Here is a 24,372-nt window from a genome sequence, read left to right on the forward strand (position 1 = left end):
GGTCAGGCTGGTCTCGAACTCGACCTCGTGATCCACCCACCTTGGCTTCTTCCCAAAGTGCTGGGATTACAGGTACGAGCCACCGTGCCCGGCCTTGTGTAGCACTTTAAAATGTGACAAGGAGAGCAGAGGACATGAGACTAGCAAAAGCTTTAAGAAAATCACTAGGCCGGGCGCGGTGGCTCAAGCCTGTAATCCCAGCACTTTGGGAGGCCGAGATGGGCGGATCATGAGGTCAGGAGATCAAGACCATGCTGGCTAACACGGTGAAACCCCGTCTCTACTAAAAAATACAAAAAATTAGCCGGGCAAGGTGGCGGGCGCCTGTGGTCCCAGCTACTCGGGAGGCTGAGGCGGGAGAATGGCGTGAACCCAGGAGGCGGAGCTTGCAGTGAGCTGAGATCCGGCCACTGCACTCCAGCCTGGGCGACAGAGCCAGACTCCCTCTCAAAAAAAAAAAAAAAAAAAAAAAAAGAAAATCACTATGGTTTCCTCTGAATTCTTACGAAAGGCTGTTTTTCGGAAAGCTCTCAGAATGGCACGTGACAGCCGACAGACAGGAAAACACCATGGACGGCACTTGGTTAGTGAAGGATAGAGGAGCCAGAGGATGGTCGGGCCGTGGTATTAGTGTCATCCTCACCACAGATCTGGGCTTCGGGTGCGTCCCCTTCCCTGTGGCCGCTTGTGCCTCCCTGGCTTCTTCCTGGAGCCTACAAGACTGTTTGGGCCAGAGCTGCTGAGCTGCAGGATCTGGCTGCCCAGGGAAGCCGTTAAGTTTCAGGACCGCACAGCCAGGGCTCCAGGCCCGGTCAGCCAGGAGCACCATCCATGGTGGCCACGCCAAGCCTTAGTGAGTGTTTTTCTCACAACAGAATCTGCACAGCAGCCACTCTGCACGCTGGTCTCGCCTCTCTTCCCGTAGCCTTTTCTTACCTGCCTTGAACTCTCTTGCAGAGAAACTTCTGTTCCCACGGAGGTGCCCTGACACAGGACATCACTGCCCACTTCTTCAGGGTAAGCTGCTCCCTCAGCCCCTCCCATGGCCTTCTCAGAATGCTGGGGGTGGGTCCTCCTGTCAGCTTCCTGCGAGTTCCTGCACTCCGCTGGTTGTGGGTCCTCGCAAACCGCCGACCTCCTGGTGCGTTCTCTCCTGCAGGGCCTCCTGAACGCCTGTCTGCGGAGCAGAGACCCCTCCCTGATGGTCGACTTCATATTGGCCAAGTGCCAGACAAAATGCCCCTTAATTTTGACCTCTGCTCTGGTAGGCCAGCTGTCTTGTCGGGAGTTTTGTTTTGGGGATGAGCGGGAGACTCCACGGCTGCCTCTGGCGTCTCTGCAGCACTTCTCCATCGGGGTGTTACCATCTCAGAGAAAATGCGTCGGGAGACATGGAGGCCACAGTTAAAGATGCCAGCTCGCGGCAGATGGGGGCTGCATGTCCTGAGTTCCTAGAACTGTCCCCGCCCCCACCGCCCTGGCCATGGGCACCCTCAGGACTTTTCCCCTGTGGACCCCGCTCAGACCCCACGGCACCTTCGTGTCCACAGGGTGCAGGGCTTGTTTGTTCACTGTCTTGGGTTACGAATTGGCTGGAGGCTGTACGGCGGCTGCCTGTGCCCCTCACGAGAGCATAACCGTGGCCCACTGGCGCCCGACTACGCTTTCGTGGGACTTCACAGCAGAGACTTCACCTCAGCTCCCGCCAGAGCTCAGCAGGCTCCCCTAACAGCCCAGGGTCCCGGGAGTGGTGGGGGCAGCATTTCCCTCACTTCCGTGACGGCTCACTTAGTCCTGAAGACCACAGCTGTCGCCCTCCCTTCTCAGTTATCAGGGACACGAGGGCCTTTTTCTCCCGCAGCACAGCATGTTCCCCAAGGAGCTCCCCAAGCTGCATTTGCACCAAGTTGTAGCTCAGTTAGTGGAATTCACGATAAATGAACTCTTCCGTGTTTAGAACGCCAGCTCTCAGCTGAGGACATCGAAGGACCAGGCATTCCCAGCTCAGGGGCAGTGTGGTCCCTTCACTGTTTCGTTAGGCCAGGCTCTTCCTTCTGCAAATTCCACGTCTTCCATGAGTGTGGGTAATAATGCCTCATGGAACTGCTTTGAGCCTTAACTGAGGTAAAGATACTGGCTTTGGAGTTCCAGAGCGCAGGGTGAGTGTGGGCCCGTGGTGGCCTGTAGGAGCGCTGTGGGCTTGTCATAGCTGTGGCAGCGGACGTGTGTCCACCCCAGCCCCCCTCATCTGTGTCCTGCTCTCTCTCTAGTTGTGGTGGCCGAGCCTGGAGCCTGTGCTGCTCTGCCAGTGGAGGAGACACTGCCAGAGCCCACTGCCCCGGGAACTGCAGAAGCTGCAAGAAGGCCGGCAGTTTGCCAGCGAGTACGTGTGGGTGGTGAGGACGGGGTGTGCCTGCCCAGATGCACTTTAGGACCTGCTCGAGGTCATCTCCTAAACACCCTGGCTTGCTTGAGGAAAGTGGTGTGGGCAGCGTGTTGTGTGAGCAGGGAGAAAAGAACCGAGTTCTTGTGGTGGGCGCCTGTAATCCCAGCTACCCAGGTAGTCCTTTGTTCTCCGTTCTGGGAGGGAATTGCCTGATCCAGTCACAGGGCCAGGCAGGGAGAACTGAGGGAAATAAGTCCTCTTCTTCCAAAACTTACGCAGCTGGGGCCCAAGAGCACAGGGCAAGGTGGACAGGACCCGGCTGGCTGCCTCCTGTCAGCAGGAGCTCTCAGAACGCCAGGATGCGCTAGGGGCAGTACCAGCACCTGCCCAGACTCTCAGTGGACCTGGGGGTGCTGGGGGATGCAGACCTAGTTTCTGATGGTCCTGAAGCCCTCTGTGTCCTCTGATGGAAAGGCAAGCCCCAAAGGCGACAGGTGGGAATAAGGACTTGGCTGTAAGGCCCTGCACTGACCCCGTTTTCTCTGTCCCAGTTTCCTCTCCCCTGATGCCGCCTCCCCGGCACCTAACCCGGCCTGGCTCTCAGCTGCTGCACTGCACTTTGCGATTCAACAAGTCAGGGAAGAAAACGTCAGGAAGCAGCTAACGAAGCTGGACTGCGAGAGAGAGGAGGCAAGACAGGAAATTCTTTTACTGACTCTTTTCTCGCAAGCTTGGTTTCAATCCGTGCAGCTTCTCTGGGCCTGCCTGATGAGCTGCGTTTTTCTAAAGACAAATATGAGGCTTGGAGTAAGACTTTGACTCTCAAGTTTACTAGTAATAATAATTCCACTTTTTTAAATGGTTGTATGTATTTGAGACAGGGTCTCACTCTGTCGCCCAGGCTGGAGTGCAGTGGTGTAATCACAGCTCGCTGCAGCCTCGTTCTCCTGGGCTCAGGCCATCCTCCTACCTCAGCCTGTGGAGTAGCTGGGACTACAGGTGTGTGCCACCATGCCCGGCTAATTTTATAATTTTTTCTGAGATGGGGGTCTCTAGTCCGGGCACGGTGGCTCATGCCTCTAATTCCAACACTTTGGGAGTCTGAGGCAGGTGGATCACGACGTCATGAGTTCGAGACCAGCTTGGGCAACATGGTAAAACCCTATCTCTACAAAATATACAAAAATTAGGCCGGTGTGGTGGTGCATGCTTGTAATCCCATAGCCTGTAAAGTTACTCAGGAGACTGAGGCAGGAGAATCGCTTGAACCCGGTAGGCAGAGGCTCCAGTGAGCCGAGATCATGCCACTGCCCTGCAGTCTGGGTGACAGAGCGAGACTCTTGTCTCAAAAAAAATAATTTTAAAAAGTAGGCCGGGCGCGGTGGCTCTCGCCTGTAATCCCAGCACTGTGGGAGGCTGAGGCGGGCGGATCACGAGGTCAGGAGATCAAGACCATCCTGGCTAACACGGTGAAACCCCGTCTCTACTAAAAATACAAAAAAAAAATTAGCCGGATGTGGTGGCGGCGCCTGTAGTCCCAGCTACTCGGGAGGCTGAGGCAGGAGAATGGCGTGAACCTGGGAGGCAGAGCTTGCAGTGAGCCGAGATCCCGCCACTGCACTCCAGCCTGGGCGACAGAGTGAGACTCCGGCTCAAAAAAATAAATAAATAAATAGAAAGTAAAACAGAGATGGGGGTCTGACTATGTTGCCCAGGCTTGAAGTGCTTTTCTTCAGCTTAGTTTTGTCCTCATCACAGCCCAGTGTAAAAACTGTCAGCTTCAAGTGGTGCCTTCTGCGTTCATGCTGCAGTAGCCTCGATTCACTTGCCGAGGGACAGCCCCAGATAAGCTTGCAGTGAGACAGCTCAGAGCTGGGGTGCTGGGGACAAGAGGCAGCAAGGACGCGACTGTCTGCAGCCACAGGCATGGGGAAAGGAGTGGGAGAGGAGGCTGCTCTGAGTTCCCAGCCAGGGACCACGCTGGGCTAAGACCCACCTGGTTGCTGCACCCTGGGAAGCCTGACAGCCCCCACAAGACCAGTGACACCCACAGCCCTCTGTGCAGGGAGCCCAGGGCGGTGTGTATAGAACAGGCACGGAAACAAGCATCCCACAGGAGAGCTGCAGCCCGAGAACCTGTGCCCAGCCTGAGATCCTCAACGCATAGGTGCCATGTCAGCACACGACTTACACCAGCTGAAAGCTGTGCCAACAGCAGTGCCCAGGGTTTTGGTGATTATAACAACCCTACAGGGATTCTTCTGGATGTGTCTTCAGGTTTCTTGTGTAGTTTTGTTAGAAGGGATTTTAGTGGCTCCAGGGCCTTAAGGCCCTAGTGTGTGGAGAGGACAGTGTCCACAGTCAAGCCCTGGATTAGGATGGAGCCTGTGGGTTTATCTTCAAGGATTTTACAAACACTTCTGACAGGAGGCCTTGCAGGGAGATGATGGTGAGTTGGGACTGCACACAGCCAAGGAGACTGCAGCAGTCTTCTTTCTGGCTCTTGTTACTTTTTCAAACTGTTTCTAGCTTTGTTTAAAGGCAAGTATGAAATGACCCAGCCAGCAGTAATTAATTCTCAATCAAGCTGTCTCTCTAAAAGTGATTGGAAAGTTTTCTAAGATCCACTTAAAGGATTTATGGCCTAGATGTAAAAAATTTCAATTAAAGAGGAACGTTTCGGCCTTATTTAGAATGACAGAGCACAGGTAATTTTAATGTAGTAAGAAGTGCACATTTTTATTTGCAGCTATTGGTTTTCCTTTTCTTCTTCTCCTTGATGGGCCTGCTCTCGTCACATCTGACCTCAAATGTAAGTCAGACCTTACCAGCCAAGGTGTCCTCTCCCACTGTGGCCAGGCAGGGGGAACCGGGCAGCCAGTTTCCAAGTCAGGGTTTCCAGAGTGGCTCAGGAGCTCCTTGTGTTTGCGGAAGTGTGAGAACTCCCACACCGTGAGCTTTTTTTTTTTTTTGAGATGGGAGTCTCGCTCTGTTGTACAGGCTGGAGTGCAGTGGTGTGATCTCGGCTCACTGCAACCTCTGCCTCCTGGGTTCAAGCGATTCTCCTGCACCAGCCTCCTAAGTAGCTGGGATTATAGGCGTGCGCCACCACGCCCGGCTAATTTTTGTATTTTTAGAGATGGGGTTTCACCATATTGCCAGGCTGGTCTTGAACTGGCCTCAGCGATCCGCCCACCTCGGCCTCCCAAAGGGTTGGGATTACAGGCATGAGCCACTGCATCCAGCCTGTGGGCCTTTTTTTTTTGAGACAGAGTCTTCTCAGTCGCCCGGGCTGGAGCGTAGTGGCAGTGCTGCGATCTCGGCTCACTGCAAGCTCCGCCTCCCGGGTTCACACCATTCTCCTGCCTCAGCCTCCCGAGTAGCTGGGACTACAGGCGCCCGCCACCTCGCCCGGCTAGATTTGTTTGTATTTTTAGTAGAGACGGGGTTTCACCGTGTTGGCCAGGCTGGTCTCGATCTCCTGACCTCGTGATCCGCCCGTCTCAGCCTCCCAGAGTGCTGGGATTACAGGCTGAGCCACCGCGCCCGGCAGGGCCTTTCTTTCAATGCCTTATTTCAGGACGTGGTGCAGCAGCCTTGGTGTGGGTGCTTGAAGTCCCTGGCCTCCTACCTGAGCCTCTTCTGGCCAGAGGCCCAGTGTTATCTTCCATAGGTTGTCACCAGTTTTTTTTTTTTTTTTTTTTGAGACAGAGTCTCGCTCTCGCCCAGGCTGGAGTGCAGCGGCGCGATCTCGGCTTACTGCAAGCTCCGCCTCCCGGGCTTACGCCATTCTCCTGCCTCAGCCTCCCGAGTAGCTGGGACCACAGGCGCCCGCCACCTCGCCCGGCTAGTTTTTTGTATTTTTTAGCAGAGACAGGGTTTCACCGTGTTCGCCAGGATGGTCTCGATCTCCTGACCTCGTGATCCGCCCGTCTCGGCCTCCCAAAGTGCTGGGATTACAGGCTTGAGCCACCGCGCCCGGCCGGTTGTCACCAGTTTTAAGACTTTCAGTAAGCAAAGAAGAAATGCCTTGTGTGCTGAGGACTGTGCCCTCCTACTCGCGGGAGCACAGCAGGTCGGCCATTCTCAGGGCTGCTCTCCTGCGGTTTACAGAGTGCCACGGACCCATCGAAGGCTTTAGATGTTTGTGCTGCAGTCCTCGAGTGTTTAGAGAAGAGGAAGATATCCTGGCTGGCGCTCTTCCAGTTGACAGAGAGTGGTGAGAAACACTGCTGAGGCGCGGATGCAGAGGGCTGCTCTTTTCAGACGCAACTTTCAAATGGTTAAGAACGTGCCCTCCTTGAGGTTCACTCATTCATTTTCATGACTATCTTTCTGCTAAGTTTATAAGCTCCGTTTCAGTTGGGACAGATTTTAAGTACAAACGTGTAAGATAATTTACTGGGTCACTGGTCAACCCCAGGACCAATGGCCTATCATGGGGACTGCCTCTCTCTGCCCCACACCCCCTTCCTCTCCCAGCTGCTGACGGGTGCCCAGGTATCCTTGGCTCAGGCTGTTTGCCCCGCACCACCCCCACAGCCAGGCCTCCCAGGGTACACGTCCCAACCCCCAGGGGTGTCCCCCAGCACTGGTAACATAGGCAGAGACGTCCAGAGTTGCCTGAGCCACCTCTTGGTATTGCAGACCTCAGGCTGGGGCGACTCCTCCTCCGCGTGGCCCCGGATCAGCATACCAGGCTGCTGCCCTTCACGTTCTACAGGTACCTTCACCTACAGGCTGCTCAGGGAGCAGGGCACAGCCGTGCATGGTCAGTGTTTCCCAGACCCCCGTCTTAGCAGCTCTGGCTCTCCCACCGGAGGGGAAGGGTTGCCTGTGCCTCTGACGCACAGATGAGCAGCATCCCTTGGCATCACCTGCTACCTTTCCAGCAGTCTGTAGCCACTCGTCACCATGTCTTTACTTCTAGTCTTCTCTCCTACTTCCACGACGACGCGGCCATCAGGGAAGAGGCCTTCCTGCATGTTGCTGTTGACATGTACCTGAGGCTGGTCCAGCTCTTCGTGGCTGGGGACACAAGCACAGTTTCACCTCCAGCCAGCAGGAGCCTGGAGCTCCAGGGTCAGGCAGGTGCAAGGGCCAGTCCCATCTCCAGGGGAGCTCCCCGCAGCCTGAGGCTCCTTCTGCCAGAGAACGTTCCAACACAGAATGCAGATGGGGGGGACACACCAGCCCTGTTTCAGTGTCTTCTAACCTGTGACTTTGCCTGTTTTCTCTCTAGGGCAACCCTGTGGAATTGATAACAAAAGCTCGTCTTTTTCTGCTGCAGTTAATACCTCGGTGCCCGAAAAAGAGCTTCTCACACATAGCAGAGGTAACGTCAAGACACCCACCTTGGGCCACGTGGGGGATGTGACAAATCACAGCTGCCTGGGCCACGTGCCCGCCCGGCTGGCAATGCGACGACACTGTTTCTGCCAGAGCCCCTTCCCTGTGGTCTGAGGCCCAGTGGACGGCATGGGCTGAGGACCTGCTCCTCTCTCACAGCTGCTGGCTGATCGTGGGGACTGCGACCCAGAGGTGAGCACTGCCCTCCGGAGCCGGCAGCAGGCTGCTCCTGACGCTGACCTGTACCAGGAGCCTCATCTCTTCTGAGAGGACCTGCCACTGCACACCAGCCCAGCTCCTTTGTAAATAATTTATTACAAGCATAACATGGAGCTCTTGTTGCACTAAAAAGTGGATTACAAATCTCCTCGATTGCTTTAGTGGGGAAAAGGAATCAATTGTTTATAAACTGTCTGGCCCCAAGTCACTCAGTGTTTGTAGGAAAATAAACCACTGGTCCCAGAGCAGAGGGGAGGCTACTTGAGCTGTACACTGAGGGCAGGCAGGTGCGCACCCATGCAGGTGCGCACGAAGGGTGAGGCTGACACGGCCATTGCAGAGTCCAGGCTGCTAGAGGTGCTCATCCCCACTGCCGTCCTCAGGTGGGTTCTGGCTTCACCGCCTGGTCCTCTGTGGTCACAGAGGGGCTCGGTGGCCCGGGTGGTGGCTCTGCCTCCAGGGGCAGGGCCTTGTCCTGGGTCTGTGTCAGCGGGTGCACCATGGACATGTGTACGTTGAGGTTGTGGGCCTTCTCGAACCGCCGGCCACACTGGTCACAGGCAAAGTCCAGCTCAGTCTCAGCCTTGTGTTTGGTCATGTGGTACTTGAGGGACGCCCGCTGCCTGCACTGGAACCCACAGACCTCACACCTGGGGGACAGAGGCAGGTAAGAAGCTGCGTGGGCCAGCCACAGCCCTGGGGAGGGCCTGGCTCACACTTACTGCAAAGGCTTGGCTCCTGAATGTCGCATCTGGTGGACGAGAAGGTGCTTCCGCTGCTTGAAGGTTTGTCCACACTCGTCACAGATGTAGTTCCGCACCTCTGCGAGAGGAGAGTCCAGTGAGTCCAGGCCCTGATGCTCCAACCTCCCGGGGGGACGCCGACGGGAATGTAAAACATCACAGCCAGGAAGAAGTTTCCGCACACCATACAGTGGGCCCAAGCAAGGGGCCTCTGAGGGCCTCATTTATTAAGATCTCTAAACCGCTTGATATACTATCATATGGCTTCATCAGCCATGTGCATGTGACGATGATTTTTAAAGAAACTTCAGAAATCTATTTCCTTAAACACAAATTTTTTTTTTTGAGATGAAGTCTTGCTCTGTTACCCAGGCTGCAGTGCAGTGGCACAGTCTCGGCTCACTGCAACCTCCGCCTCCCGAGTAGCTGGGACTACAGGTGCCCGCCACCATGCCCAGCTGATTTTTGTATTTTTAGTAGAGATGGGGTTTCACCATATTGGCCAGGCTGGTCTTGAACTCCTGACCTCGTGATCCGCCTGCCTCGGTCTCCCCAAGTGCTGGGATTACACGCATGAGCCACTGTGCCTGGCCTACAAATTATTAAAGGACGCCGTATCACTAAGGCTGTACAGATCACTGACTGTCACAGCTATGGCTGTTCTCTAGAATTCATCTCCATATGAGAGGGGTCCATACCCAAGGGCTGGGGGTTATGCAAGGCTGTACTCGCTCTGGAAACCTTTCTTGCCCCCTTGAACAAAGAGATACCACTTTCTAGTCAGACCCATTCTCCCTGTGCTGCCTCCACAGCTGTCCAGCCCCAAAACACTTCACAAGACAGACTTTTCCCTGCAGAGGGAAACTCTACCTTGACATTTTACTCTACCCTGTTGTTGTTTTTTTTTTGAGACGTGAGTCTTGGTCTGTTCCCCAGGCTGGACTGCAATAGCCCAATCTCAGCTCACTGGAACCTCCACCTCCCAGGTTCGAGCAACTTTTCTTTTTTTGAGACGGTCTTGTTCTGTTGCCCAGGTTGGAGTGCAATGGTACAATCATGGCTCACCACAGCCTGGAACTCCCAGGCTTAAGTGATCCTCCTGCCTCGACCGCTCAAGTAGCTGGGGCCACAGGTGTGCTCCACCATGGGGGGCTGGGGCAGTGGCTCACAGCTCACTCCCAGCACTTTGGGAAGCCAAGGCAGGCGGATCATGACATCAGTTCAAGACCAGCCTGGCCCACATAGTGAAACCCCATCTATACTAAAAATACAAAAATTAGATGGGCGAGGTGGCGGGTGCCTGTAATCCAAGCTACTCCGGAGGCAGAGGCAGGAGAACTGCATGAACCCAGGAGGCGGAGGTTGCAGTCAGCCGAGACTGTACCACTGCACTCCAGCCTGGGCAACACACTGTCTCAAAAAAAAAAAAAAAAAATGGGGCTGGGAATGGTGGCTCATGCCTGTAATCCCAGCACTTTGGGAGGCTGAGGCGGGCAAATCACCTGAGGTCAGGAACTCGAGACTGGCCTGGCCAACACAGCAAAACCCGCCTCTCTACTAAAAATATAAAAATTACCTGGGCGTCAAGGTGGCTCACGCCTGTAATCCCAACACTTTGGGAGGCCAAGGCAGGCGGATCACGAGGTCAGGAGATCGAGACCATCCTGACTAACATGGTGAAACCCCATCTCTAGTGAAAATACGAAAAATTAGCCGGGCGTGGTGGCAGGTGCCTGCAGTCCCAGCTACTCAGGAGGCTGAGGCAGGAGAATGGCTTTAACTCGGGAAGCGGAGCTTGCAGTGAGCTGAGATTGTGCCGCTGCACTCCAACCTGGGCGACGGAGCGAGACTCCGTTAAAAAAAAAAAAAAAAAAAAAACCCAGCGTGGCAGCGGATGCCTGTAGTCCCAGCTACTCGGGAGGCTGAGGCAGGAGAATCACTTGAACTAGGGAGGCGGAGGTTACAGTGAGCCAAGATCGCGCCACTGCACTCCAGCCTGGGCAATAACAGTCAGACTCTGTCTCAATCACTAAATTTAAAAAAATATCTTTGGTAGAGACAGTCTTACTATGTTGCCCAGGCTGGTCTCAAACTCCTGGCCTCAAGCAATCCTACTGCCTCAGCCTCCAAAGTGCTGGGATTACAGGCGTGAGCCACTGCACCCGGCCTGATTTCAGGTTTTTAAGGAACTGCTGGTTATGACCATCAGTGAGTGGACAGATGCAGAGTCTGAAGAACCAAACACAAGGAACTGCTGCCATCAGGAGAGATGTGGGAGAACCCAAAAAAACAACAAAATAACCCGCATGTCAGGAGATGATCCAGCAGTAAAAATCAATCCTAATGAAAAAAGACTTTCTGTAGTAAATTCAAATAAGAATAAATAATTCTTATTCTGTAATAAGTTCAAAACCAAGGAAAACTATTTAAGGATCAATATACAGTTGTCCTCAGCTGGTTCCCCCCGCACCCCAACCCTTACCAAAATCTGCTCATACTCAAGTCCCAAAGTTAGCCCTGCAGAGACCCTACAGAACCTGCACTTATGAAAAGGCAGCCCTCTGAATACCAGGGATTCGAGTCCCTGACCACGTATACGTGGGTCCACATAGTTCAAACAAGTTTTTTTTTTTTTTTTGAGACAGTGTCTCCCTGTTGCCCAGGCTGGAGTGCAGTGGTGTGATCTCAGCTCATTGCAACCTCCACCTCCTGGGTTCAAGCAGTTCTCCCACCTCAGCTTCCCAAGTAGCTGTGCCTGCAGGCATGCGCCACCACGCCCAGCTAATTTTTGCATTTTTAGTAAAGATGGCGTTTTACCATGTTGGCCAGGCTGGTCTCGAACTGCTGACCTCAAGGTGATCCACCCACCTTGGCCTCCCAAAGTGCTGGGATTACAGTGAGAGCCACCGTGCCCAGCCAAGTTTGTCATTTTGAAAACATATCATTGTTGGATTATAAAAGTAACTTGTACATTATAGGAATTGTGAAAAATAAGACGGGGACAGAGACAGCACCCTCAGTCACAACTCCCCCATCCACCTCCGGTCTTTTTTTTTTTTTTTTGAGACGGAGTCTCGCTCTGTCGCCCAGGCTGGAGTGAGTGGCCAGATCTCAGCTCACTGCAAGCTCCGCCTCCCGGGTTCCCGCCATTCTCCGGCCTCAGCCTCCCGAGTAGCTGGGACTACAGGCGCCCGCCACCTTGCCCGGCTAGTTTTTGTATTTCTTAGTAGAGACGGGGTTTCACCGTGTTAGCCAGGCTGGTCTCGATCTCCTGACCTCGTGATCCGCCCATCTCGGCCTCCCAAATTGCTGGGATTACAGGCGTGAGCCACCGCGCCCGGCCCACCTCCGGTCTTAATGAGACGAGCTACACACACGTGAAGCAGCAGAACCACACATGCCTCCCGCCTGTCCACACGGGCAGCGCCCCAGAGTTGGCGTGCCTTCATGCCTTCCACCTTTTAAGAGACACTTGTTTGGGCTGGGTGTGGTGCTCACACCTGTAATCTCCGTACTTTGGGAGGCCGAGGTAGGTGGATCACTTGAGGCCAGGAGTTAAGAGATTGGCTTGGCCAACATGGTGAAACCCTTTCTCTGCCAAAAATTACAAAAATTAGCAGGCGTGGTTGCAGGTGCCTATAATCCCAGCTACTCCGGAGGCTGAGGCAGAAGAGTCACTTGAACCCGGGAGACGGAAGTTGGGGTGAGCCAAGATGGTGCCACTGCACTCCAGCCTGGGCAACAGAGCAAGACTTCGTCTCCGAAAAAATTAAAAACTAAAGTGACCAATTTGCAAAGGGACACCAAGATTGCTTGGCGATCGGTCTTGACAAACTGCCTAGATCCTGGGGAAGTCAGGAATCCCTCCCATCACAGGGAAGGGCAGATTCACACTGACGCCTGCTCTAGCCTCCTCCACCTACACGACTGTGAGGCCCCATCAGCCACCTGCACGCGACCCCCAACTCCTGGGACACTGATGCCTCCTCTAGCCTTCCTCCACCTACACGACTGTGAGTACCCGAGGCCCTATCAGCCACCTGCACGCGATCCCCAACTCCTGGGGTGGGGATGGGTATCAGGAAGACAGGAAAGCAGGTCACGTGCCCCTGGCTGTCACCGCGCGGGTGACGCTGACGACGGCAGTACCTGTGTGGATGAGCTTCACGTGCCGCTGCAGGTAGCGGTCGATCATGAAAACCTTGTTGCAGCCAGGGTGGGGGCAGGGCCGCTCCCGGACCTCCTCGTGGTGCTCCTTGATGTGCTTCTGCAGGAGAGACTCAGTGAGAGACCCGCAGAGCCTCACCCGGGCCGAGCGGCACGCACCCTCAGCGGGTGGCAGCTGACGCCCCTGGAAGGAAGGCAGATCCAGCTCCTCCAGCTCCACCACTGGTTCCTCCACAGCTTCACTCCAAGACACTTCTAGACCCCCAGGGGGTGTCTCAAGTGAAAGTCTGGCCCCACATCTACCCCAGGTCCCCGGTCACCTTGGGCACAAGTCTGCGTCAGGCTCTGCGGAAACACCCGGTGCCGGCCCCAGGCTCACACGGACAGCTGCGGGGCCTGGTCCGGCACAGCCCGTGCTCACCTTCATGCCGTCAGCGCCTCGGTACACGGCTGTGCAGCCCTGGTAAGGACACTTGTAGATGGTGGGAAGCTCCTCCCTGCAACAAAGAGCACGCATGGAGCCCGGCCCCGACAGGCAGGGCGAGCCTCGAGCTCCAGGCCTCACCTCTCACAACGAAGCTTCTTCTTCCACCCGGGCTTGGGTCCCGGCTTCTTCCGAATTCTTGGTTCTTCAGACTTCTTGGCTTCCTTGCTTTCGCTCTTCTTACCAGAGACCCTGAAAAAAAGAGGTTCCCAGATTCAGTGGTTTCCGATCTCCATCTGAAAAAGGTTTCTTGTCTCTAACAGGAGACATGTTTCTGAAGCTTTCCTGAGTTGCTTCTGTGCTGACTGACCCTCAAAATCTACCTGAAGCCACCACAGCCAGAGCAACTCTGGACAGGAGGCCTCAGAGGCGAACACAGCAGAGGGCAAGGCGCAGGCACAGCAGGGGTGAGTTCTGAGAACTGAAGCTTCATCCTGTGCTACACATAAAACCCAACACTGGAGATATCAGGAAAGATGGCAGAACAAAGGGGCTACCCCTTCATCAAAATGACCTTAAACGCTAGGAAAACGCTCAGAATCCACTCGCTGAAACCAGGACAGCTTGATTCCAAGCTCAAGCCCCAGCCTGGGCTTTGGAGGAACAGGTGCTGTTTCCCCCGGAAGCACAAGGTGAGCAGCTGCCATCCCCGCATTCCTCAGCCCTGCCCCCGCTGCAGGGAGCCCAGCCTGTGTTCCTGGAGCTGCTGACTGGGACCATGGTGGGCAGGAGACCTTGTCCTCCAGAACTTTGGGGTTGCGCATTTTAGTTGGTCTGGCAAGTCCCTGAGGGACCAGCAAATGCAGCAGCGTCCAGTGTGTGTCTATTGGAGACTTAGAGGAGAGACACACTTGTGGTTCCTTTTTGGATCCAGATGAGGATAGGGAAGGAAATCCCTCAGGAAAAGAAGGGAACTTCACCATGATAAAGCTTCGACGTGAAACCCACAGCACATGCCACACTCGATCGTGAAAGACAAAGCTCTTCCTCCAGGACGAGGAAGACACGGGTTCTCACCACTGTTCTCAGCACAGCACTGGAGGCCCTGGCCAGAGTAACTGGGCAAGGAAAACAGAAAAATTCTCCCTATTCACAAATGACATGACCTTGTGTGTAGAAAACCCTAAAGATCCACATACACAAAAACCCGAATAAATGATTTCAGCAAAGCTGCAGAGTGTAAAATCCATACACAAAACCCAATTATGTTTCTTTGTATTATCAATGAACAATCCAAAAAGGAAATTAAAAGAAAAATCCATATGCAAAAGCATGAAAAAAGTAATTTACGCTGCCAAGTCCAGTGGCTCACACTGGCAATCCCAGCACTCTGGGAGGCTGAGGTGAGAGGCTCGCTTGAGCGCACAAGGCTGCCATCAGCCATGATCGTACCAATGCACCCCGGCCTGGGCAAGAGCATGAGACCCTGTCGCTAACTGCCCTTCTCTTTAAAGAGTGCACTGAGGCTGGGCACAGGGGCTCACATCTGTAATCCCAGCACTTTGGGAGGCTGAAGTGGGCGGATCACCTGAGGTCAGGAGCTTGAGACCAGCCTGGCCAACATGGGGAAACCCCGTCTCTATTAGAAATATAAAACTTAGCTGGGTATGGTGATGCATGCCTGTAATCCCAGCTACTCAGGAGGCTGAGGCAGGAGAATCACTTGAACCCGGGAGGTGGACCTTGCAGTGAGCTGAGATCGCGCCACTGCACTCCAGCCTGGGCGACAGAGCGAGACGCCGTCTCAAAAAAAAAAAAAAAAATCATTGAAAAGAACTGTGTTGACTTTGCACAGGCTGCACCTTCTCTCCCTGTCCCTGATAACTGGTTTTCATGATCTGGCCACCTGCCCTGCCTGCCTGGATTGGGTGGCCCCTTGTTTGTGGAGTGGCTGGCCATACGGTTCCCACACTGACCGCTCTCTTCCTCAGCACAGGCGGCTTCGGAGCACCCGCAGTCTCTGTGCCCTTGTGTCTGGGACGGGGATCCTTGCGGACGGGGTGGGCTGGGCTCAGGCCTCACTGCTGCTTGTCAGTTCTTTCCCCACGAGGGCGCAGGCCCTGGTCTTCACCTCTGGCTGGAACCACTGACCCCTCATTAACACATCATTGCCCCCAGCTGAGGGTGCAGGCGAGCTTGCCTGCTAGAACGCGAAGGTCGAGTCAAGAAGACTGCGAGGCAGCACATGGGCTGGGGGCTGTGCAGAGGCCCTTCTGGGTTCTCAGGGGGGTCTCACTGTAGCAGCTGAGGAACCAAGTGCCCCTGGCACTTGCCGCAGTCAGGAGGCCATGCTTGCTACCACCCAGTCCTGCCTCCTACGCCGCGGGTCCCACTAAAGTCACCCCTTTAACTAGAGGCCTCTGAAAACATGTCTCCTGTGTCTCTGTCCCAAAGCACGTCTTTGTCTGCACTCCTGGGGTCCAGAGGAACTAGAGACACAGTCTGATGTGCTGTCCCTGTCACAGCAGCAGGAGCCCAGCAGAGAGGACCCTCCCCTCCTGAATCTGCCTCTCTGGAAAAGGCTCACCTGGCCCCTCCCATCCCAGCTCCCAGCCCTCCTCTCACCAGCATCCCCAGACCCTCTGGGCAGCAAGGCACAGAAACATTCTCAGGTGTCCTGGGATTTGGACTCAACCCGGGGGGGTCACAGGGAGTGGGGGCTTCTCATCAGCAGCCTCGGGCGGCACCCCAGCCATGATTCCTGGGAACAAACCTGAGGGTATGGACCCCCGGGCACCTTTTCTGGGCCTGACCAGTTTTCTGTTCATGCTGAGGCCCCTGCAGCCCCTCTCCGGCCTCCTCCTCTGCTCCTGTTCCTCTTTTCAGAACTTAACAGCATCAGAACTTCAATGAAAAAGGCAGTTGACCTCTCAGTCTGCACTGCAGGGTTCCAGCGGCTGACTGTGGTACTCAGAGCCGCCGGCCCTCTGGACCTTTGTTCTGGACTGAAATGCTCAGGGACAGGGACCGGGTCAGTCGCCAACTACCTGGCAGTGTTCTGGGTACTCCTGGGCACAGGGTTGCAAAGAAGACAGCACAAGTGAAAACCAGCCCTCACCACCAAGGCCTGTGTTCTAACCAGAGAGAAAACATAAATCCCTAAAAACAAAGTCAAAACAAGGCCACAGAAGTGACTCCACAAGGAAGTGGACCGTGGCTGCCTGGCCGTGGACGTCAGTGATGGGGTCATAACTGTGAGGATGACAGAGCTGGGTCCTTGGGCCTCAGGATGCACACAAAGCAGAAGCGATGGGTTGGGGAATTCCAGGGGGGACACTGGGGTGTGAACCCAGAGCAGGACTGGCAGAAGGGACCTAAGAGCCTCGTTCTCAAATGAGGCTGGGTTTTGTCAACAGACACCTGCCGTCCACTGCTGGGACGCTGAGGCAGCCCTACCCCGGCCTGCTGGTCATTTCACAGCGCTGAGACCACCAGGAGGGTACGCACAGCGGGGAGTGAGACCCCCTGGGGCACAGGCGGGTGTCTAGGTCACCCAGCGGATGCCTCCAGCAGATCCCGGGCTGCCCACTTACTTCCTTTCTGGGTAAGGCTCAAAGGACTCATCCGAAGACTGGGCGTTTTGCTTCTTGTCGTTTTCGTCTTCACTCAAGACGTCTCTAGGAATGAAGAGAGAATCTTCAGCAAAGCCCTGGGCCTGGGCAGTAACAGTTCCAACAACACCCCTGCCTAAAGATTAGCACACGGACCCCCACGTCCCACGTTCGAGTTCTTCTGAAAATGTCTTAAATCTAAAATCCCCAAATTTCCAATCTCATTTCCGAATGCAAAGGACCGACCAGGCTCACAAGCCAGCAACCCCCACAAGCCATGTGCTCCGGGCACCAGGACACTGGACTTGGAAAGAGCACTTTCCACAGCAGCCCAGAAGGGGTGGAGGCTCTCAAAGGTGGCTTCCTGCTAAGCAGACTTTGAAAAATCAACCACCTCACCCCGTAACTGCGAACCCCTATGCAGCTGATGGGTTTGCCACGAGCCACTTCTAAGTTGATGCAAGTGGCTGGGTGTGGTGGCTCAACCTGTAATCCCAGCACTTTGGGAGGCTGAGGCAGGTGGATCACCTGAGGTCAGGAGTTCAAGACCAGCCTGGCCAATACCGAGAAACCCTGTCTCTACTAAAAATACAAAAATTAGCTGGGCGTGGTGGGGGGCACCTGTAATCCCAGCTACTCGGGAGGCTGACGCGGGAGAATCGCTTGAAAGCGGAAGGTGCAGGTCGCAGTGAGCTGAGACGGCGCCACTGCACTCCAGCCCGGGCAACAGAGTGAGGCTCAGTCTAAAAACAAAGTTCACAAAACGAAAAGAAAAAAAAAAAAGACTGTGGCCTTTATGCTGAAACCTGAGCTGTGGTTTCGTCTCCTGGTGGTCTTGAGGACAGCCTTAGCCAGCCCAGGTGCCTCCTGGCACCTGCCCGATTTCATCACTGGACACCCCACTGGGATTGCCCCCCAAACTGGGCTGTCCTCATTTGGATGAGGTGCGTCTGTGTTGCAGCCAAGGTTGACAGGAGAGGGTGGAAATGGTGCAAACCCCAGCCTGGCACAACTGCCCTGAGTGGCGCTTGGCTGAGAGGCAGGGGTGGCCCAGGGAGTTTGCAGACACTGATGGGGTCCCTTCTGAGGACTGTCCTCCTCCAACACCTCCTCACGGAGCCTCTGCTTCAAGTCAGAACAGTGTCATAGTCAAGGGCTAAAGTCAGGCTTCCTCTACTCCAGAAACAGCTGGAGTGAACACAAAACCATAGCCCTAAAAGAGAAAACAGCAGCAGAAACAAAGGACCCAGCCACAGAGTGGTTCAACAAACTCACTTCTAGGCTGCTCCAGGTCAGAAACCCTATCGAGCTCCCTCTGGAGCTGCCTCAGGTCTGGGGGTGCCCTCTGGCTCCCAGGAAACCACCAATCAGAGACAAGAAGCCTCAGAAGCTCCCCAGCCCTCCTCTCCTCCCACCTCGAGAGGAGGCGCGTCCCAGCCAGGGACAGACAGCCGGCCCCTGTGACGGCTTAGTTCGGTACCAGGGCACGGGCAGCTGGCCCTACGATGGCTGTTTGGTTTTTGAAGGAGAAATGTTAGGCTATTTAAACCCACTCTTCTCTCACCCCTCAGAAAGGTCACTGAACTCGTCTTTTACCCGATCATCCGAGGTTGAAGATGGGACCTGCTTCTCACCCAACTGCCCTGAGAAACAAAGAACAAGGTCCTGTCACCAACGTGGAGCACAGAAAGGTCTCACCTGCCAGGAGGTACGACTCCACTACTGATGACCAGAAGGGAGCCTGGGGTCCCTGACCCGCAAGTTTCCCCCACCTCGGCCCCATCCCTGCCAAGAGTGCTACGCGGCCTCCGATCCTGTCCCGCCAGCCCGACGTCCAGAAACACACAGGCAGCAACAAGCATCAGAACCTCAGGAACAGCAGAACCAGAAAGCCCAGTCCTTCACAGACTCCAATCCAGTCATTCTAGGACAGCCTGGACTTGGTGGATGTTCTGAGACATTTAAACAATTACTGGGCCGGGCACGGTGGCTCACGCCTGTAATCCCAGCACTTCGGGAGGCCGATGCGGGCGGATCACAAGGTCAGGAGAATCGAGACCAACCTGGCTAACACGGTGAAACCCTGTCTCCACTAAAAATACAAAAAATTGGGCCGGGCGTGGTAACTCATGCCTGTAATCCCAGCACTTTGGGAGGCTGGGGCGGGCGGATCACCTGAAGTCGAGAGTTCAAGACCAGCCTGACCACCATGTTCTCGAGAAACCCCATCTCTTCTAAAACATACAAAATTAGCCAGGCATGGTGGTGGGTGCCTGTAATCCCAGCTACTCAGGAGGCTGAGGCAGGAGAACCGCTTGACCCTGGGAGGCGGAGGTTGCGGCTCACTGATATCGCGCCACTGCACTCCAGCCTGGGCAACAGAGTGAAACTTCGTCTCAAAAAAAAAAAAAACTAAAAACAAAAATACAAAAAATTAACTGGTGTAGTGGCACGAGCCTGTAGTCTCAGCTACTTATTAGGCTGAGGTAGGAGAATCACTTGAACCCAGGAGGCAGAGGTTGCAGTGAGCTGAGATCGTGCCGCTGCACTCTAGTCTGGGGAACAGAGCAAGACTCCATAAATAAATACTATTACTGTTCTCTCGGCCAGGCCTGGTGGTTTATGCCTATGATCCCAGGCTTTTGGGAGGCCAAGGCAGGAGAATCACTTGAAGCCAGAAATTCAAGACCAGCCTGGACAAAACAGTGAGACTCCATCTCTACTTAAAGTCAGTTTCTTTTTTTTTTTTTTTTGAGATGGAGTCTTGCTCTGTCGCCCAGGCTGGAGTGCAGTGGCAGGATCTCAGCTCACTGTAATCTCCGCCACCCAGGGTCAAGCGATTCTCCTGCCTCAGCCTCCCGAGTAGCTGGGACTACAGGTGCCCATCACCACGCCCAGCTAATTTTTTTTTTTTTGAGACGGAATCTCGCTCTGTCACCCAGGCTGGAGTGCAGTGGTGCGATCTTGGCTCACTGCAAGCTCCGCCTCCAGGGTTCACGCCATTCTCCTGCCTCAGCCTCCAGGGTAGCTAGGACTACAGGCGCCCGCCACCACGCCCGGCTAGTTTTTTGTATTTTTAGTAGAGACGGGGTTTCACTGTGGTCTCGATCTCCTGACCTTGTGATCCGCCCGCCTCGGCCTCCCAAAGTGCTGGGATTACAGGCTTGAGCCACCGCGCCCCCGGCTAGTTTTTTGTTATTTTTAGTAGAGACAGGGTTTCACCATGTTAGCCAGGCTGGTCTCAATCTCCTGACCTCACAATCCGCCCGCCTCAGCCTCCCAGAGTGCTGGAATTACAGGCGTGAGCCATTGCACCTAGCCTAAAATAAGCTTTAAACAGTATTGTTCTTGGCCGGGCGCAGTGACTCACACCTGTAATCCCAGCACTCTGGGAGGCCGAGGCAGGTGGATCACAAGGTCAGGAGTTCGAGACCAGCCTGGCCAACTTGGTGAAACCCCGTCTCTATTAAAAATACAAAAATTAGCTGGGCGTGGTGATGCGTGCCTGTAGTCCCAGATACTCGGCAGGCTGAGGCAGGAGAAATGCTTGAACCAAGACCCGGGAGGCAGAGGTAGCAGTGAACCAAGATCGCGCCACTGCACTCCAACCTGGGCTACAGAACGAGACTGTCACAAAAATACATACACAGATAGGTAAAGAGGTAGTATTGTTGTCAACATACTGCATACAGGTTTAAAAACCAAGCAGCTCTAAGACGTGACACTCACAATCCTGTTCCTACCCAAGGCCCCCAAACCACACTGTCTCATCTGTGCACCCGTATCTTTCTGAACTATCTGGGTAGCTGAGTTTTTGTTTGAGACGGAGTCTTGCTCTGTCGCCCAGGCTGGAGTACAGCAGTGCGATGTCGGCTCACTGCAACCTCTGCCTCCCAGGCTCAAGTGATTCTCATGCCTCAGCCTCCAGAGTACCTGGGATTACAGGTGCCCACCACCATGCCTAGCTAGTTTTTGTATTTTTATTAGTGATGGGGTTTTGCTATGTTGGCCAGGCTAGTCTTGATCTCCGGACCTCAAGTGATCCGCCCACCTCAGCCTCCCAAAGTCTAGGATAACAGGTAGCTACGTTTTCTGGAAGCTCCCCTGAGAACTCAAGGTGGGAGCTGAGTGCCCAGGTGGGGACAGGTATGCAGAGCACACGCACGACAAGAGGCCGGAGGGAAACTGGCCCCAGCCCTCCTAACACAACATCCAAAAGCAGCTGCACCAGCCCACAGTGCTAAGGGTTCTGGGGCCCAAACAAGGGCCTTGTGTTCCCCTCAGCCTGTCAGCAGAGAAAGCTGCGCCACACTGGCCCACGCCAGGGTGTCACCAGGCGGCTGGCTGAGCGCCAGGAAATGACCTGCAGCTGGCCCAGGGCAGCAGCCACAGAGGCAATGGCCATTCTCTTCTCCCACGTCCACAGACAAGGCTCCATTCTTTTCTTCCTCAGTCCCCTCAGCCCCAAGCACAAGCTTAGAGGAAGACTAGATGGCTGATGAGCCACAGAAACTGCTGGAACAACGCCCTGCTCACAGAGCAAGAGGCTGAGACAGGCCGGCCACCCCTCCCTGCTCTCTGGCTGTGGTGAGCAGCCGCAGGCCGAAGCCCCAAGCTCTGTTCCTTCTCACACCACGCTCCGGCCACCACCTAGAGCAGTGGAGACATCCACTTTCTGCCAAAAACCCTGCCGGGCTGAGGAGCACAGATCCTGGTCTAGCACCAGCAAGAGGTGCCTCCTACCTGGGGCCCCGCAGAGGGGCAGGCTTGGCTGAGGTGGGAAGCCCGACCTAGGCCCCACCGCGTCGCTGTCCGAAGGAGGCTGGGCCTCATCCGTGCTGGGCAGAATCTTGGTCTCAGCCCCAACTGGGGTCCCTGTCCCTTTACCCTGGGAGGTCTGAGGGGCGTCCCCAGGGTTCCACCCTCGGTGCTGGGGCAGCCGTGGCGCCGTCTCCTTGTCCCATGGCCACTTGACCGCCAGCGCACTGTCCAGCAAGAAGGCTTTGCAGCTGGAGCTGGTGTCCATGGTGTAGTCGTGGCCCTGGTCGCAGCCCCACACGGCCTGGATGACGCCGCAGTACTCAGAGGACAGTGTCCTCTGAAGGTGGGGCAGGGCCCTGCAGCTGGCCGCGTGTCCGTGCACCCATCCCACCAAGCCGTGCAAGCACTGGGGGCTTGATGTGATCAGATCCACTGCAGAGAGTCAACAGAGATGTCAGCTCCACCGCTGGTGGGCACCCAGCCCACCCTCCACCGGGGGAGGACTCACCCAGACAGGCTCCCTCCTCTGCCCCTGTTGGGAGCTGGGCACCGACCCTGCAAAGGATCAGTGTGGCCATGAGCAGGACAAGCAGGCGCAGGTTCACAGCGCGTGTGGTACAGGACCCTCTCAAGGTCTCAAACCTCAGCGGTCCCCATAGGTAACCTTCTCTTCCCTCACCCCAGCTCCTCCCAGTTCGTCTCTCCACACCAATCCCAGGGCTATTCACACCGAGCCTGGGCATGGCCCATTCCCGCCACCCAGAGGCTGCCGCCAAGGCATGCCCTGTCCCTTCTCAGCACCCGTCACACTGCAGTGCTGACAGCCTGAACGTGCCCTCAACAGACTAGGGCGTACTTTGCACAAGGCTTCCGGCGACCCGTCGGGGAGACGTTGACCCTCTGCAGGAAGGACCTGAGGAGGCTGTGGCACTGGTAGAACTGGGCGTGGCAGCTCTTGCAGACAAACTGAGATAAAGTGGGGTCCTGGCGGACAGCCACCCCCAGCAGGCGCTGGAAGTCCCTGACGAGCACGCGCTCCTCTGCGGACGGCCTCTCCACGCTCGCTCCAGGCGCCCTCTCAGAGATGCCGCGCAGGCTTCTCGAGGAAAACTTCCCGTGGCAGAGGCGACAGTGACCCATGGCGAGAGCCCGGCCTGCTCCTGCACAGAGCGGCAGAAGGTGTTAGCAGCCAGCAAAGGCGGAGGCTCCCGAGCCCGGGGCGTCCCGGACTCCAGGTTCGAGGGCAGCGCCTGCATCGCCCTCCGCGCGGCCCCCGGACACAGCAAGCGGCTCGGGCGCGCGGCTCTAGGCGGGACAAGCCGCCCTGTGGGGGATGCGGCCGCTGGTCCAAGAAATCTTTCAAATTTCAAAGGCCTCTGAAAGCCTCCCAGCGAAACAGCTTCACGAGTGAAACCTGGAACTGCACCCTCCTCCCAGCGACCGCGAGACCCGGGGACGGCGCTGCGCCCTCCAGGAAACGCCGCGGTTTCCTGTCTGCAAGTGCAGGTGCCGCCTCCTTTCCTGCTCCCGGAGAACACGAAGCCGGAGAGGGCGATTCCCACGCGCGGGCGCCCAAGGGCGACCTGCCCGCGGTGACAGCGCTCCTCACGCCGGGTCCCTTCTGACCGAGCCCGCGGCCGGGGAGGCCGGGCCGGCGACGCCAGCGCCACGGAGCGCGGGGAAAACCGAGCCGGCCGCCCAGCGCCTATCCAGACGCAGACCCGAGTCCGCTGCGCGCTCGGCCGGGTGGAGGGGAGGCCGCGCCGCTTCCGGGCGTCCGTGCAGCTCCGCCCACGCGCAGCCCCCGCCGCGACCCCCGCCCGCCACGCCCGGGCCGTGGACCCACCTGCCTCGTCCACGCCGTCCTCACCCGCGTCCCCGCAGTGCCCAACCGGGCCCCAGGCGCGCCGCGCCGTCGCCCCGTCCACCCTCGACCCGCCGCTGAGGGAAGGGCGGCCCCGAGCACGGCCGCCGCCGCCGCCCGAGGCCCCGCGCTGCCGGGCCGCCCCAGGGGACAGGAAGCGGCCCAGCCGGTCCCGCTTCATGGCAGCGGAGGACGCCAGCAGAACCCCGCGGGTGCTGCCCGGCCCCGCTCGGCCCGGCTCGAGGTTCCTGGAGGACCCGGCGTTCGGCTCCGCTCGGCGCGCTGGAAGGGAGGCGGGGCGGGCGAGGGGCGGAGCGAGAAGCAAAGCGAGGCGGGCGGGGCGGGCCAGGGGCCAGGGACGGGACCCCGCGGCCGAGGTTCCACGCGCGGTGCCAGCGCCCCCGCTCGTCCCCGCTCCCCTCTCCGGCCCGAGGGCGGCCGTGCCCGCCGCTGCCGCCAATGGAGCGCTGGCCTGGGGCGGGGCGCTGGGCGGAGGGGCTCGCCGAGACCTCACGACGAGCCCTCCAGGGAGAGGCGACGCGGCCCTCCCCGCCTCTTACCGTGAGAGACGGAGGCGCGGGGCGGGCAGGCGCCGGCGGAGGCCACGCGGCGCGCAGGTGGCGGGCGGGCTGCAGAGGGGACGGGGGCCGGGGTCTCACGTAGACAGGGGCCTGGCTGCCGCGGTTAGACGCCCTTGGCAACTCCGTGAGGGGCCCTTCCCGCCAGCCCCATCTAGAGACGGCGAAGGGGCCCGGCCCCGTCGCGACAACCCGCCCTAGCTCTGCCACCCCCGCCACTAACACCCGTGGGGCCCGAAGTACGCGCGGAGGGGGCCCGTCGCCGGAAGT

General features: G+C 56.6%; 2 protein-coding genes and 1 long non-coding RNA gene across 15 annotated transcripts in view; 2 read left to right on the plus strand and 1 right to left on the minus strand.

Moving 5' to 3' along the window:
- Positions 1 to 8,101, plus strand: part of FANCA (FA complementation group A) — a 74,618-nt gene extending 66,517 nt beyond the window's left edge. For 4 of the 11 annotated variants that reach the window (XM_009197081.4, XM_031658014.1, XM_031658012.1 and 1 more), the window contains 9 exons: positions 958 to 1,017; positions 1,160 to 1,264; positions 2,271 to 2,383; positions 2,938 to 3,076; positions 5,136 to 5,198; positions 6,500 to 6,605; positions 7,034 to 7,109; positions 7,317 to 7,477; positions 7,629 to 8,098. In XM_009197081.4, the coding sequence (XP_009195345.3) occupies positions 958 to 1,017; positions 1,160 to 1,264; positions 2,271 to 2,383; positions 2,938 to 3,076; positions 5,136 to 5,198; positions 6,500 to 6,605; positions 7,034 to 7,109; positions 7,317 to 7,477; positions 7,629 to 7,849 (1,044 nt within the window). In that variant the 3' untranslated portion in view covers positions 7,850 to 8,098. Of the gene's footprint in view, positions 1 to 957; positions 1,018 to 1,159; positions 1,265 to 2,270; positions 2,384 to 2,937; positions 3,077 to 5,135; positions 5,199 to 6,254; positions 6,619 to 7,033; positions 7,110 to 7,316; positions 7,478 to 7,628 lie in introns of those variants that run through there. The other 7 variants (XM_003917338.5, XM_009197089.4, XM_009197084.4 and 4 more) reach the window with 7 other exon arrangements.
- Positions 6,759 to 24,369, minus strand: ZNF276 (zinc finger protein 276). 3 transcript variants are annotated; one of them, XM_003917340.4, is made up of 11 exons: positions 24,085 to 24,369; positions 22,517 to 22,820; positions 22,169 to 22,215; positions 21,643 to 22,092; positions 18,464 to 18,542; positions 16,882 to 16,965; positions 13,430 to 13,540; positions 13,286 to 13,361; positions 12,847 to 12,964; positions 8,677 to 8,776; positions 6,759 to 8,604 (listed from the first exon to the last, which is right to left on the minus strand). In XM_003917340.4, exons 2-11 carry the CDS (start codon positions 22,798 to 22,800, stop codon positions 8,334 to 8,336), a joined length of 1,620 nt encoding a protein of 539 aa, XP_003917389.1. In that variant the 5' UTR covers positions 22,801 to 22,820; positions 24,085 to 24,369; the 3' UTR covers positions 6,759 to 8,333. The 3 variants fall into 3 exon arrangements, 2 of the variants coding, with proteins under 2 accessions (XP_003917389.1, XP_021788014.1); XR_002519371.2 differs by lacking the exon at positions 24,085 to 24,369 and adding an exon at positions 23,507 to 24,012 and having other exon boundaries at positions 8,032 to 8,604; positions 13,185 to 13,361; XM_021932322.2 differs by lacking the exon at positions 24,085 to 24,369 and adding an exon at positions 23,507 to 23,837 and having other exon boundaries at positions 8,032 to 8,604.
- LOC116271258 lies at positions 13,210 to 14,517 on the plus strand. Its single transcript, XR_004179699.1, has 2 exons — positions 13,210 to 13,327; positions 13,612 to 14,517. It is a non-coding gene; the product is annotated as an uncharacterized LOC116271258 (long non-coding RNA).
- Positions 24,370 to 24,372: the final 3 nt, after the last annotated feature.

Source organism: Papio anubis, chromosome 18, assembly GCF_008728515.1.
Source record: "Papio anubis isolate 15944 chromosome 18, Panubis1.0, whole genome shotgun sequence".
Taxonomy (NCBI): Eukaryota; Metazoa; Chordata; class Mammalia; order Primates; family Cercopithecidae; genus Papio; species Papio anubis.

Bases quoted from the DNA above. Each gene is read 5' to 3' on its own strand.
- ZNF276 (XM_021932322.2), bottom strand. From the start codon at position 23,705: ATGAAGCGGGACCGGCTGGGCCGCTTCCTGTCCCCTGGGGCGGCCCGG. The intron at 12,965-13,285 runs GTGAGCACGGGC...TCTCTCCTGCAG, and splicing joins GAGGCGCTGACGGCATGAAG to AAGCACATCAAGGAGCACCA. The intron at 8,605-8,676 runs GTAAGTGTGAGC...TCTGTCCCCCAG, and splicing joins TCAGGAGCCAAGCCTTTGCA to GTGTGAGGTCTGTGGGTTCC.